Raw genomic sequence first — 16,690 nt, forward strand, 5'->3', positions numbered from 1 at the left:
AGACATACTTTTCCGAGGCATTCTAGCTTAGTCCTCAGGGTAGCGGCGCATCTGTCGCCGACCTCAGGTAGGAATATCTGATCCTATCTGGGGTTGATTACAGATGTCCGTAGGCGGCAGGAACCACTTACCATCAGGTGGACTGCATGCTCGTCTGCTAGTCCAATATTATGAAAAACAAAAAAATAGCAATTAAGATCACCCCATTACAATATTGTTCCAGAAGTTTATTATTCTAGTCTAGTTTATTACATTAATAATAATGATTAAACACATTTCTATTCGTTAAGTCAAAGAAGTATTAGATCTAAAATTCATAAGTTTATTCCTCCTCATCATAATCAGCTGCGGTAGTGGTGGTATTGAAGATCGCATTGGTTATGACGTTGACTACTCTTCGTGCTCCTTGCCGCAGTAGTGTCAGCTTAAATTGCATCAAGACAATGAGATATGTCGACATGAAGGATATGTTCTGAAACACATACAACAAAAATAGCTTTTATATGTATATTTCATTTAATTTCAAATGGTTTAATGTAATGTAATTCTAAATTAAGAAGGCTAAATATCGCATTATGCGTTATCAACCATATCTTAACGAAGCCACCTACATATAGAACCAGGGCTCTACCGAACACTGATACCGTGCCGCTCCTGAGGTCTAAGAGGATTGCATGATAAGTAAGTCAGCTGGCATCAACACCTTTCCACCAAAGTGTAAGAATTACGTTACACTAAAAATAGATGCGGCAGTTGTACCTCCCTGGTCGAATGATACTAGGTCTATCGACTTTATATTACAAATATAAGCATTATTTTTTAGTTTTAAAAGTAACACTTTTCAGAGTTTTGAAAGTGGCTTATTTACATCAATCCTCTAGCAATTAAGGCCTAACGATTTGTAGATAAGTCTGTATTTATATCAGAAGTTCGTAGCGGAATAACTATGTTTTAGTTGTTCAGTAACTTTGCGTAAGTTCCGATTAATTGGATAAGAGCCGACAATTCCCGTAAGATTCGTGTAATTACGTTGCTTGAGACCGACAAGCCCACTAACCGCAAACAGGGTAGCCATTTAGGAACAATTTATAGATATCTAAATGCTTCTATAGATCCAATATTTAGACTTGGACCACTTTTGTTTCATACTAATGCATCTAGATCTATTTAAAGTTACGGGTAATTATTTTAATTAAATTTTTATTTTTTGGTTTTCATCGAAGAATATGGATAAGGGGTAACGTACATAAGGAGACTATACTATTACAAGTCTTCAGGAGTGGCAACTCATCTGTGATCAGTTTTAGGGAGAGTCCCTGTTCTACATGGAAATGGACGAACCGAGTTATTTATCCATAGCTCTGAACCGCAGTGATCACTTAATATCAGGTCGACTGCAAGCTATTTTGCTTTATTACCCTATAAAAATTATTACATGCCTACATGCACTATGCGCATAAACATACAGAAGATGAATTTCTTTTTATTAAGTTTTACTCAGAAAATATTATAAATTAATTAATTTAACATTTAGTACTATACATACTACTGTTAAATTATATCTATTTATGGGACCTATGTTTGATCCTAGTAAGATAATTAGTATTATTATATATCACGATTATACTTTAGTAGTACAAGTGCTATTGTGTTTCAAACCAGACTCCGCCAATTAACTCTAAAAATAGCCATTCATTTGCACTGTATTAGTCTGCCAGTTCATTTAATTACACACACACGCTTCGTTTCCATTGTAATTAAGCCCTGTAGTCTCCATTCTAATCAGACCCGGGCCCCAGCAAACATGTTTTAGCATCGGCGAATGACGATTTATTTGCTTTTCGAAAATTACGCAGCGATCACGTAGAATGCAATGACTTTTTTGGACAAGTACCGAGGCTAAAAGTAGCAAGTCGCCAAAACGTGATGCATCAAGCGCTCACTGATACTAAAATTAGCTAATCTGCTTCGGTCCATAGTCGCTGAGAAAGTCGGTTAGAAAGGCCTGAAGGCCTAAACCTTTTTCAATGAAGAAGAGACCTTGGTCAGCAGTAGGACAGTAAGAGTTGTTGACGGCGACAGACGCACATGGGCGACAGTAAGCATTTACCGTGAGATGAACAATCCCGTTTCTTACTTTAAATTCCGAATTAAAAAGAAACCTCTTAATAACTCACAGCTGTAAACAACTCCCGGTTGATGTTAGTAAATCCATCCAGGTTCATTATCGGAGGATTCTTCGCGATTGCCACAAGAAACATCTCGACTTCGCGCTGTGTGCTCCTGTCGATAGCGCCGAGGTTCACGTTCAGAAGTCGGATTTGAAATTCTAGACCCACCTGTAAAATTACACAACTCTTTTAAAAAATATTCGAGCTACAATAGTTTCACTTCAAAGTAGATTTAGAATAACAACATATTATCCTAATATTAGCGCTATTTAATAAATGTATAAGTATAAAAGTATTACTAATAAAGAATTAGTCGTACCTATATTGCGGAGAAATATCTCCTTTCTTTAAAATTTACTCTGCTCAACACTTGCCAGGCATTTTGTAGGAATTTAATTATTGTATAGTGATTATTATTAAGAAACTTCATGTAGTATATTCCATTTAATATTTAAAAATATAGAAATAAAGATTTTATATAATTTGAGCATGTAGTGACTCATTTTCTCAATTTCATTGTGAGTATCTCATTTATTACCAATTATCTTTAATTTAATGATAATATTACAATATAACAATTTTAGTCTGAAACACATTCTACGTTTGTTCCGTAAATTCAGATACAAGAATACAGAAATACAGGAACAATTCTAACCCGGAACACCGCACACTTTGCTGAATTTCCTTTCATGACGTCCTTTACAAAATCGGAGAAGGTAGCATCCAATCAAATTACATTTGATAAAAGCGGATTCGTAACCGAGAAACTTATTGCAGAAACGGGTCAAACTCTAAAACATTTTCCATAACATATTCTGAACTATATCTGTATGTACTCGTAGATTTAGATATGTAGGGTGTCTCTATATATTTGCAACGGCAACGTAAATTTAATGTTACATATAGTACGCGCCAACTGCTAGTCCGCTCTGAAGTTGGTGCGGTCATACAATTTGCTATGGCGACGCTATTCATTTCTATATTCAGAGCGGACTAGGAGTTTTACGCGGACTATACCTATGTAATGCTTTGTGTTGTTCGGGTTTTTAGTAAAATAAAAAAAATCTACTCATACTCATAGTATACGAAATATTTTTCTACACAAATGCAAAATTACTAACATAATTCCACCATGAACGCATTTTTTGCCTTGTATTTATCTATTATTAGACTTAAACAAAGGGATTTTGGCGTCTTTGCCAAATAAAAATCTAATTAATGCTGAATTTAGATATTGGTTTCGAGTTCTATACGTTTGTTTACTTAATTGTATTAAATAAATATTTTTTTATGTTAAGTAAAGCTTTAAGTGAAGTCAACGTTTATTAATGTATGATCAAAATAAATTAATGTATATCAAAATAACTGAAATGACGTGTAGTCCCGAACATATATGTACACACCCATATTATGTACGCGATGCACAGAACTGTAATCACTAGCAATCGGTTTTACTATTATAGCTTTGAGATTAATTGAAAATGCGCAGCTTTTGTTTGTATGATATTGTAATTATATTCTCGCTTCATTACAAAACTACCACTCCATCATTCAAATTCAAAAAATAAAAAAATACCGTATTTTTTTATAACAATAGTATTTGATCAACAATACCAGTAGCAAACGAGCATGCAGTTCACCTGTTGGTAAGTGGTCAGTGGCGTAGCTACCTAGGGGCTAGGCGGGGCAGTGCCCCGGGGCCCTCAAACTCAGGGGGCCCTCGAACCCTTACCAGAAATCTCGATCGAACGGAACTTTTGGAAATTTCTCCCATTTTCAAAATAAATATCAGTTGAAAGTAAACTCAGTTGAAAGTAATTTAAAAGTTATGCCTAGGGAATTCCCCTAAATTCTTTCTGTACTAGTACTTAGTTTTATCTCAACTAACTCAAGCATGGACTGTTCACCAATCATGCAAGGAAATAATGAGCAAATATGGAGTGCTAGAATGCGACCTAACGGAAGTATTCCGCCGTGGGGCCCCGGCGTTGTAAAATAGGGCCTCCCCCTCTCTTTCCGTGGGTGCCGTAAGAACCGGCTAAGGGCGTATCCCTTATTGCAGACCACCTTTTTTTTTTTATAATATGAGAGTAGCAGACGAGCATGTAGTCCACCTTATGGTAAGTGGCTACTGCCGCCCATGGACATCTGTAATCAACCCCAGATAGGATTAGATATTCCTACCTGAGGTCGGCCACAGATGCGCCGCTACCCCTGAGGACTAAGCTGGAACGCCTCGGAAAAGTCTATCTCCCTTACCACACCCTTCAAACCGGAACACAGCAGCGCCTAACACTGCTGTTATTAGGTAGAAATAGGTGTGGCGGTGGTGCCGCCGGAGTCGAACCACAAAGGGTTCTACCACCTTCAAGTGCACCTATGCACAAATGTGAATAGTTTGCAGACATATGTTTTTTTGTGTTTATTTATTAGTATATCGCGGTTTGGTAGACATATACGAGTATATAAATAAATCAATAAATGTATTGATCGGCATGTTAATGCACAATCGTATTAAATCGGGGTGCGCCGACACATGGACCCTTAATTTATTTAAGTAAGTAATGTTATGTGACAAATTAAAGGAAAAGGAAAATTTTGAAGACTACGTATTTTTTCATACATTTGCATACTAATCCTTAAGGATTATACATAAATACTCGTACATATGTCATAACATGGAAGAATTTGTTGGTTAATCAACTAATTCTTCGATGTTATGACATATATGTTTGTAACTTGCGAAAATATAACGGACACATTAGCGTCATAGGATCGTATCCAATCGTGGTCCTATGACGCTTTGATCTGCCTATTTTAAGAACAAATGTCCGTACAGTGAAACATTTTTGATTTATGTGGAAACGTTATACTTTTGCGGAAACTAAAGCTAGAAAAAATGTAAATAAAATAGTTATTTAGTCAGTTAGGCCCGACCTTTATATGATAAATCCTTCACGATCCTATATCGTTTTATTAGCCAAACCTACATCCTACATGTTACTGTTTAATATTTTTATTACCTGCCCTGCACTGCACAAAAAAGGGCTTAAATAGCTTAGCATTTATAAAGTATTTGTATATTTCATATTTTTGTTTGATAAAACCTAATCAGTTTCCATAGCAGTGGGGCCCCATTTTTTTATTTGCCCCAGGGCCCTTGGTTACCTAGCTACGCCACTGTAAGTGGTTGCTACTGCCCATGGATATCTGTAATCAACTCCAGATAAGATTAGATTCCTACCTGAGCTTACTAACAGATGCGTTGCTACCTCTAAGTACTAAGATTTAAAGCTTCGGATAAGTATATCATCCTTACCACGTCCTTCAAAGTTACACTCCTTGTTTCTCATATCCATAATAACTCAAAAATGTAACAAAAAACTCAATAATAGAAACATTACGAGTAAGTTACTAATATTGACTTAACAATTTAATCAGGTCAAATAAACGGAAATGAAACCCTCATAACTATATTTTCTGTTAGCTCAGATCCTTAATGAACATAGACAAAGCATAATACATAACTACCATATTTTATGAAACCACTAACCTTCCTCGAAGCATGATAAGCCTCGTTACAAATGATGAAAAGGAGGGTCATGCAGTAGCCGACTATAACGAATAATCCCATTTCTTTGTAGCTTAGTCCATGCTCCAATATTTCTGAGAGGGACCCGTAGAGAGATATCGTTGTAGTAAAGAAGATTACCATACAGTAAATGCCGTACATGTTGGAGTAGGCCCGCCCTGAAAATGTACACGCTAGGGATGACGATTCTCTATGAAAAGCATCGATTCTTGAATCTATTCGAATCGAAGTGTGTTTAATCGATTCACAAAAAGTCGAAGCCTAAATAATCGATTCTTCAAAAATCGATCTTCGATCTATCCAGGGGCGACGATATCAAAAAAGGTCGTCAGGACCAACATTCACAAAAATACGTTATTGTCCGCAAAAAATATCTATAAAAATGAACAAATGTGTTCATTTTTAACTTCGACAAAATCGAATTACGATTTTCTAGGATGAAATATCGATTCACTGAATCGATCCATTAGAGGAGATCAATTAAAATAATCGATTTTTTTGATTCAAAAGATCGATTTTTCGATTAATCGATCTCGCATCGCCATCCCTATTACTTGCTCGCTTTATTTAAGTACTTAGATAGGGGCTTAAGAGGCCTAGGAATATAAGATACGTACCTAATATCCTGCACACCACGCGGCACTACTTTTATTATAGTTTCATTAGTTTTATACTATTGAGATCAGTTTTTATAGGAAGATTACATACACATCTTAACAACTAAGAAAAATACATGGTCCTATAAAAACCTGTTCTTAATTCGTTCGTTTATTTCCTTTCTTTATTGACTACATACTATAGTAATTATTTAATTAGTGTGTTTAATTCCCGTTTTTGTATGCATGTAGTCTACTTGATGGTGAGTATGTGGCCACTGATATTTGTAACTACCTACAAAGGGTTCTACCACCTTTTGAAGGTGGTAGAACCTTTGTGGTCCGACTCCGGCGGCACCAACGCCATACCTATTCCTGCCTAATAACAGCAGTGTTAGGCGCTGCTGTGTTCCGTTTTGAAGGGTGTGGTAAGGGAGACATACTTTTCCGAGGCGCTCCAGCTTAGTCCTCAGGGGTAGCGGCGCATCTGTGGCCGACCTCAGGTAAGAATATCTAATCCTATCTGGGGTTGATTACAGATGTCCATGGGCGGCAATAGCCACATACCATCAGGTGGAGTGCATGCTCGTCTGCTACTCCTATATTATAAAAAATAATTATTCCGAATAGGTTAGGAGTCGTTCGTGTGGTCGACCACAGATGCATTGGTACTCTCGAGGACTAAGTTGGAACGCCTCATAATAGCTTTTCTTTCTAACGACACTCCTCAAACCATAACACAGTAGTGTTTAACACTGGTAATATAGGAATTTTCTAGTGATAATTCTTGGTGTGTCTGACGTATACATAAGTATAAATATACCTAATATGTTTCGTAATAAGCCGCTTAAGCGAAATCTACATATATTACGTTGAGTATTTGTAGTTGTAATTCGCGGGTATTTACCTAACTTAACGCAAAACTTTACTTTCCATTTACATATACGAATTTACAATAAAGTCCTTTATAATCAATGAGTATTTGTTACTTGAAGGTTGGGATAAATGGTTAATTTTGGATTAAAAGTTCTTACCAAATATAAAAATCGGAATAACCATGCCGTCAAATTTTCGCTTCGCTTTCGCAAAAACGAAATCACATTTGCAAAATGTATTCAAAATAACGAATTGGATCACGTATGTCGTAAAAGTCATAAATCGGGATACGTTGTCGTTTTAGAAAATTGTTTTTCGTTAATCGTTTTTAATAACTTTTAATTGCCATATCCTGTATTAACTTTAAGTTATTATTCTATTATTACAGAGTAATATTAATTTATTGGTCGATTGTAATTCTAGTAATTTCTTAAGTGAATTTCATAATATCAGTTATAAATATTGTCTTTAAGGCTCCCGTACGTCTGGAAATTCTGGTAAATATTTATAATGACGAGATATTTGTTAAGTAATTTCGAGCTCGTTGTGTTAACGAGATCAGAATTTTAACCTTTTTATTCGTTAATTAAAGAACCTTTATTTAATATTCGTTCTTAGCCAGTCAGAAGCTAGGACTCATTCTTTCAAATTGAAAAAAAAACATGTTAAAACAATATCTGTTTTTAATAATATAAGGATCGCACCTACTCAAATTATAGCACAAGACAAAATCTATGGACCCCTGTGCTGGTATAGCCCCTGGGAATACGTATTTTTTCGAAATAGTAGCGACAACAATAGTAATACCTTTAGATCTTAAAATCTGTGACATTCCGACGCCAAGTCACAAATATATTACTAACTCATTTAATATTAGTCCACATGTTGCGATAATAGCGTGCTTTCGTACAGATGGCACGAATTTAATACTTTGTTGTAATTGTAGCTATCATAAAAGTCAAGCGTAGTTTAAAGTTGTTTATTGTATCGTTGTATCATTTATTGTTTCTGATACCTTAATGCCTTTTCTCAACGGATCCATATTCGCAATATATTTTCACCTTCCAATAAATTGTATTTTATGATCCTTAGTTGTTGAGTTAAACTGTAAGCCATATTTCAAATAAATTATCGCAAGTACTGTTACGTTAAAGTTTAGACGTACTTAAAAACTAAAAGTAACCCACTGAATGCTCAAAACCACGATAAACAAATTTCAGACACTTTGGTTTCTTCACGATTCACATGGTGCAGCGGTCACCATAAGGGTCTCACGCACAAGGGGTTGCGGGTTCGAACCCCGCCCAGACAGCCATCTGAATGATGAATTTTTATTATATTCTGGGTCTAGGTGTTTGTGTGATCTTTGGATGAATCCGTGGTAACCATAACACAGGCAATTCTAGTGGGGCTGTGAGTGTAAAAATCTTTTTTCTTTCGCTTTCAAATTCTAAGTGTCAGTGTGGAAAAAACGTCGTACCGTAAATTGTAATAAGACTGTCTTTCATAAAACGTCTCGTTCACATACGATGGCCTGCCAGTCTTACAGTTTGCTAACTGCCGGGTCTTGCTGATCACATTATAACGACGATCAATACATTGGTATAACGTGATGTGAACAAAACCCTTTCTTATCGCTTAATATGAACACCAAAACCTTACATACTCCGAACAATAAAACTGTCAGGTGGATCTAATATGAACTGGCACTATTTGTAAAACTATACGTACCCAATTGTTGCATCATATGTGATAAATCGACCCACAGGTGGCGGTACTGAGCGAGTTTTAACGCCGGATGCTCAGCCTCTAAAGCCTTGTGCAGATTTGTAGCCAAACCTTTCGAAGCGGTACCGAAAGCATTACAATTGATATACCTGAAAAACATTCTCGTTAAAGGCTAATAATAAGGTTAATATAATTTCAAAAATACGCTTATAATTTACAAACAGTAAAACTAATAAATATTTTCTTTCGCAAATATTTTCTTTTTTGAAATTTGTAAAATGGTGTGAAGGATGTAAAATGGGTCACTTAAATATGAGGCGACCTTCTAAGTCTTCAGGACTGGCAACGCACCTATGATCGGCTTTAGATAGAACGAAGGATAGTGGCAATGACCACTTACTTTGAAGGTGGTAAAACCCTTGTGGTTCGACTGCCGGAGGCACCACCGCCACACCTATTTTCGCCTAATAACAGCAGTGTATACGCTGCTTTGTTCTGGTTTGAAGGGAATGGTAAGGGCGACATCCTTTACCGAGCTTAGTCCTCAGGGGTAGCGGCGCTTCTGTGGCCGACCTCAGGTAGGGATATCTAATCCTATATGGGGTTGATTACAGAAGTCCATTGGTGTCAGTAGCCACTTGCCATCAAGTGGATTGCATGCACGACGTCTGCTACTCCCATATTAATAAAAAAACTTCAATCCTATAAGAAAACCTTTTTTACATTTAGCCTATTATTTGACCAATAGTCTATTTGATTATAAGTTGGCATTGTGCAAATATATATAACAAACTTACATAAAATATATTTTTATAATGTAAAACACATACGACAAAGTAACCAAAAAGTATAACTCAAACACTCTCGCTACGATCCCCAAACTGTTTTAATGAATAAAGTTTTCGTGCAGAGAATCGAGCAAAATATATGACGTGCAGTAAAAGCGTCTATTCAATTTCGGTCTTACTGCCTGCCGCTTTTATATCGTGAGTGAAAGAAAACTTCTGACACACGTACATAATGATTTCTTTTATTGCAGTTTATGACCTCATGATGTCTTAAAGCCGGGATATAAGAACTAAAATCTATAGAAATACTAGTATCTATAGAAATGGATCATATTAATGATGTTAATACTCGTATTATTACTTTATACCTTTGTAGTAGGTATGTTTATATCTACGCCTTGTTTTTTTTATACTCAGATAAAACAAAAATCAAAATTCGTCGTTTCGAAGTTCTCCGTCTTTTCGTCCATACAAATTCGTCCAAGATAATGATTTTTACTACCTACGTTAAATTATGTCAGGCAATTTCTTATTGTTGAGCTTCAAGCCTTAGAACTGTACAGAAACATACCATAGAGAACAAAATCCATCCAACATAGCAATGATATGGTAATAGGCAAACGATTGCCAAAGCTCGAAGTCATCCTGGAGGTAATGTTGCGAGAGGATCACGGCGAAGCTCAGCGTCCAAGAGAAGATGCAGAGGCCCCATGTTAAGGAATACAGGTTAGGAAACACGATAGGCGTTCCGGTGATTTTCAAATATTTTAACTGAAAATATAATTTTTTTTTAAGTACGTAATATTGTATTGTCATCGTCAGCTTATTTAGGTATACTGCTCATGTTTTTTTTGTGTAATAATAATAAAATGCATGGCTACGTCAGGTCCCCACTAGAAATAAAAAGAGGTTCCACTTTAACTTTAAACTAAGAAAGATCTTGAGTAGGAGATAGGTGTGTGAGGTGTGTAGTATAGTACAACGGATAGATAGTAGATGATTGGTAATTGTCACACTAAAGAATTGTATTGTACTAAATAATTGTAGAAAACTGCCGCTTGAAAATTTCACAAGTTTTCCTTTAGTGCTGAATGAAGTAGTAACTTAAATAACTTTGTCTTTTGTGTATGAAAAATAGCTACCTGATTCCTGTAAGGGGCCTTTAGTTCCTGAAAGGGATGTTTAAATTTTAACATGTACTAACAGACATAAATTACCGATATTAAACCAGAATAGTTACTCTTCTTTGCCCCAATACATCTATAATTTTACACATTAGACAAGATAGCAGCAGCAAAGTAATTAATTCTCAAACTGAATACTAATATGTGTGAGCATCTAGAGCAAAGTCATTAGCTACGTTAAATTTATAACTGTTTCTAGAAATGGCGTAAGCGTCATTAGTTGGGGTAATTTAATTAATCAGCGTTTTAGTGTTTCACTACATATAGCTTATATAAATCTTCTAGTGTAACTGCAGCTGCACCACTGACGATCTATATAATTCTGCCTTATAAGAATAGTGTAAAATTTTGTGTTCAGGTTTTAAGTGCAGTAAAAAAATTATGTTATTGTTAAAAAAATCATATTCTTCTCAGAAAAGCGTTTCAATTTAAAACCCATATAACGGGTGTGCATAAAAATATTTCATCCTTCCTGAGGTGTCAACCATATTGGATTTGGAATGACGTCACTGAACTATAACAGTATAATAATAATAACTATTGCCATAGAAACCAAATGTGTCATCAAAATATAAACTCATATTGATGGTGAAATTAAAATTTAAAATTTAGTTGCAAGATTTGACTCACACACATACAAAGTATTCATATAAGGTGTGCCAACTCAGTCGTCAGTAGCAACAACGATGCTGTTTAACAACGGCTTCGAATCCGAAATTGCAGTCGTAAAAAAACGTCTTTTGTACGTCCGATACTAAGCGTAAGTCCCTTCCTATTATATTATTAGGGGACCCTGGAAAGTACTCCACTCCACATAACTTCTATGCGATTTGCTAGAATAGGTACTCATTCAAAATTTTTACACATTCTCACCGGAAAATTAATGTAACTTGAATTATTAAAATACGAGCGTTGCATTTGTGTGGACTGATGAGATTTGTGGTAATTTTGGTGCGAACGTTAAACTGCCACTCAAATTTCGCAAACGGAAAATGTATTTCGTGTATAAATACCATCCATTAATTAATTACAAACTTATTTGTCCCAGAATGAAAATGACGGATACGGTGAATAATTATTATTTATTATGCGTACCTTAAGGATTATACTGTTTGAGCTAAATTGTTAGAAGTTTATCTGTCAAATAATTCTATCAATAATTGTAATTTTGTTCACGAAATATAGAAGAGCAATGTATTATAACCGTTATCATTAACTTTTGGATCCAATATATACAGTCAATCGGACAGAGTCACAGACAAAAACGTGTTATGGTGCCTATCTTGCAAATAATTTTACCTTATAAACTAGCAGAATTATAATATCACAACCAGAAAACACAAAAATATTTTTCCGTATACCTGATAGTGGGTCCACATATTTTTGAATATTGCCACTTGAGGCCCATGCCGCCAAGACGCGATGGGCAATAGGAAGTGCGGGATGAGGATACTCAGGAATATGATGTTGTAAATGACTTCATCGAACCTCTTATTCGAGTTTTGCTGGAAATTCGCGAGCCGCTCTCTGCCCACTGAAAGGAAATGAACTTGACTATGATAAAGTGGTACTGACATATTTCACACGGATTGGTCGTTCTAGTGATCTATTTTGCTAAAGTTACAAAAAGGTTTTTTGAGTTGAATATTTTTGAATATTGTGCATTTATATTTCTGTATAGCAGGTAGGTACCCTGATTTTCTATTATTATTATGGTTATCTGCCATTATTGAAAAAATATTTATAATAACATTTTTTTATGTGCTTGTGCAGGACCATGTAATAAATATATTTATTGGAAATAAATCACTTTTTTTTCATTTTCATGTAAACACACAAATTTTACGGAAAACGATCACTGTTTAGTGTACATTAAAAATACGTACATTTTTCTTTTTTTTATTTCTTACGGGGTAAAACGTTTTAATGGTGATGATATCTAGCGACGGATACTGACTTAGGGTTCGTACATAAAACTGCGATGCGACGTCGCATCGCAAAAATCTGCGAGCTCCCTCGACGCATCGCAAGAACTTGCGAATTGATTCGCATCGCACAGTGGTTGTTGTTGTTGGTCACCCTAAGAGACGCTACGCCGCACGATATTGCATCGCAGCAATTCGCATCGCAAATTTCTGCGTTGCGAATTCGCATCGCGTCGCATCGCAGTTTTGTGTTCGAGCCCTTACCTTTCACGACAATAATGCATTCGAGGCTCCACACAAGGTAAGCCCATAATGTCGCTTTGGAAATCCAGTTGAAAGTGGTTCGTTTGGAGGTTTTAGCGCCTGTAATAATGAAAGAAATGGATTTCTGATTTGTTAATAAAAATCTGTTTCACATAGATAAGACCCAATAGAGTTTAGAGACTTAGGTATTTTTTAATTATTTTATATTGAATTCCTACACTTTTTTATGTTGGTACAGACGTGGATGTCATTAATGATGAGATTGTCTATGTAATAATGTGTAGTATAACTATACTTTCATAATATTTTACGGCGTTTAAACCGTCAAGAATCCTATACTAAAACTAGATATAACACTGCAGTTTTTACTAGGATTTTATAGGTAATATTACATTCATACTTATAGTGAGTAACATTTACCCTTAGGTACTCTCATAATGGGCATAACTCCCATGATTTGGAAGAGCACCAACAAGCTCTTGGTCGTAATATAGAAGCTGTCATGTTTATCCAGCAATTCGCCATCTTTTTCTGTTATTTGAGGACCATACAATTCTTCGGGATTGTGATCTAAAAAAACATATGACTTATAAATACGTACATACATGTATTAAATATTTACAATCAAGTACAATATGTTAAGATTTCTTTGTTTGTAATAACTTCGTGTGTTCGGAAGAAAAATCTAAATTATTTGAATATGTCTGGCTGGGGATCGAACCTGGAACCCTCTGCATATCAGATTAGTATGATGACTGCTCTACCATGTGGGTACTTAATAACTTACATCAATTACTTCATTTAACTAAATGTCTTCACATTCTTTAAGGAAATCCTTGCTTAGGATGACAGAAAATGATAACATACAAATAAATCGCTGTCAAACTAAACTGTTTTTTTTTATTACTGAGCGAATTGCAACAGATTTTAGTTGCAACAGAAACTAACAAGTAAAGTAAATCTCAGGCTTCAAAAGGAAGCAGTAATGCTGCGATGATCTCTTAACAATGTTGTCTAAATTGTTTTGTTAAAGTTTAAAATGCTCTGAATTTCTCTTGAAAACGCGAACTTGCTAGTAAAGACAAGATAAAAGCTTGTAGGAAAAGGACTTTGTCTCTTTGTGATGTGTTATATAATGATGATAACTAAAATGCACATATTATAAAATCGTAAATTCACAAAGGAACACTTGAATTATATCAAAATTGTGTCAAAGCATTGTATTTTTGCATTCATAATCTACTTATTTTACAGATGGACCTAAAATCACATATATAAGATATTGCACATTATCATGAACGGCAATGACCAAATTTGAGGTATTTTTAAAAACCTCGGGCTCGGGAAAACAATTAGCTCGGGAATCTTTGAAGGTGGTAGAACTCTTTGTGGTTGAACTCCGGCGGCGCCATCGCCACACCTATTTTTACCTCATAGTGTTACACCGCTGTGTTCTGGTTTGAAGGGTGTGGTAAGGGAGACATACTTATTCGACCTTAGGTAGGAATATCTAATCCTATTCGGGGTTGATTACGGATGTCCATGGGCAGCGGTAGCCACTTACCATCAGGTGGACTGCTTGAACTGCTGCTAAGAATAAACGAAAGGCATTATAAACATTAATATGTTACTTAAACTATTACTTAATAATATTGTATACCTTTTAAAACATTTCCATCGACATTCTCAAATGGATCTCGTTTTCTTACTCTGTTCTGATTCGGATTATAAATTCTGAAACTATTGTTATTTCGATCCATGGTCGAGTTATTGTTTTTAGATTTAAATTCACTTTGGAGTAAAGGCTTTAGAAGCGTTCGCGTCGAATAAGCGAATGGCGCAGTTCTGAAAGCCCGAGTAACAAAATACGACATAATCAATCATAACCCACCCGTCTCAGCTTACTTCGTTATGCGCGTTCGTCAATCGAATGGAATAGAGTCGCCGAGGTATGTAAAATAAAAAAAGTATAACCAAAATAAAAAAGTAACCTTGTAAAAATAATGACATAATATGAACTTTGTCTTGCATTGCTGAAAATCTTTTCATATTCACTTCCCCCAACAATAATTACTCTTATGTCTTATGTACTTCTTAAACAGTAGTAGTTCTTAAATATATAACTCTTATAATTACTTTTAAACTACAGAATATAGAATGTGATGCCATCTAACTAAATAATAATATAACATTATAAAAGGCATGCATTAGGTTGACAGCGTCACTTAACGATTAACCGTCGTAGAGTCAACTTACCCTGATGATGCTCCGTTATGGAGCGAAACACGTGTTGGTGGTGGTATTTATGGTGGTGTATATGTTTAATTTCTTGCATCTGCACGCATCCTTTACATACTGCATGATTTAAAATATATATCATCCATATTTGTAGCGGATTATTGCGAAGTAGTTTTAATCTTAACTTAATAGCATGGATTTCCGCAAAGTAACGCCTGATACAATTAACTATAAACCATTCCAATCGCTGGCCATAACTTTTTACCACCCCGCCTCTCTACGGACGGCACTGTCCGCGGTCACCTTCCAGGAGCGTACCGATGACGTCGCAGCGTCGCCCTGCGCCCATTAATTCATATTTCACACTAATGGCGACTTTCACAAACAGTTAACGACTCACTAAGTGAGATGTTAGCGTCAGCCTTACACTAGTCTTAAAGTATTCATAAACAAATTCAAATAATATTAATACTCTTTCTAGTGAAGTGTCGCCGTGACCTTTGTTAACTTAAACAGAGAATAATTTATCATACTGTTATTAATCTTTCGAAATCATATTTTGTTTTCAAAGAAAAAATATAAATAGTTAATGTTTTTTTAATATTAGTTAATTTTTAATTTAATTATATCATATTTTTATTATTATTAGCTTCAGATGATAATATAGATACCTATAGGATTTCTTAAAATTTATTTATTTTTTCTTATAAATATTTCGTGATTTGTATTTATTCCAACTTAATTTAAGGAAACATTTTATGGGTATTATCAATTATTTAAGTTTATTAAAATATTTTTATTATTAAATATAGTATTAAATATTGAATAACGTGAAATATGTTAAAATGTAATAGTTATTATAATTCTGAATCTACTAAGCATGCTATTTGCAGAGATGTTAGATAAAACTTATATGTACTAAGAAATGTTTTTTCATCCGCTAAAGCGCATAATAAGTAATTGAAGCTAGTTTGCTAATAAAACGTTTAATTGATTAAATACTAGTTTTTGCCCGCGGTTTCGCCCGCGTTTAAAATAAAATAATATGACATACGAAAATACATAAAACTGAAAATTCGTACCTTCTGGCGAAAATTGGTCGTAACAACTCTGTAATCTTCGTGGGCTCATGGACAACAACCTTGCTAAAGATCATCACTTGATCAAATGCATAGTTTACGATTCATTAACATCGATACTAATATCGATTAAAATAATCGACTTTTTTGTCCAAAAGATCGATTCTCCGATTAATCGGTCTTAGATTGCCATCCCTATTTCCGTGGAATTTCCGGGATAAAGACTATCCTATGTCCTTTCTCGGGTTT

At 35.1% G+C, this 16,690-nt stretch overlaps 1 protein-coding gene across 1 annotated transcript; it reads right to left on the bottom strand.

The window, feature by feature from the left end:
* Positions 1 to 295: 295 nt before the first annotated feature.
* Gr21a (Gustatory receptor 21a) lies at positions 296 to 13,803 on the bottom strand. Its single transcript, XM_073076488.1, has 8 exons — positions 13,545 to 13,803; positions 13,125 to 13,223; positions 12,297 to 12,469; positions 10,323 to 10,522; positions 8,967 to 9,112; positions 5,725 to 5,921; positions 2,178 to 2,339; positions 296 to 472 (listed from the first exon to the last, which is right to left on the bottom strand). The coding sequence occupies exons 1-8, from the start codon at positions 13,729 to 13,731 to the stop codon at positions 323 to 325; spliced, it is 1,314 nt and encodes a 437-aa protein (XP_072932589.1). The 5' UTR covers positions 13,732 to 13,803; the 3' UTR covers positions 296 to 322.
* Between the last annotated feature and the right edge of the window lie 2,887 nt (positions 13,804 to 16,690).

Source organism: Epargyreus clarus, unplaced genomic scaffold, assembly GCF_041222505.1.
Source record: "Epargyreus clarus isolate Ecla_fem2 unplaced genomic scaffold, WU_Ecla_fem_2.2 ptg000009l, whole genome shotgun sequence".
In the NCBI taxonomy this organism is placed as follows: domain Eukaryota; kingdom Metazoa; phylum Arthropoda; class Insecta; order Lepidoptera; family Hesperiidae; genus Epargyreus; species Epargyreus clarus.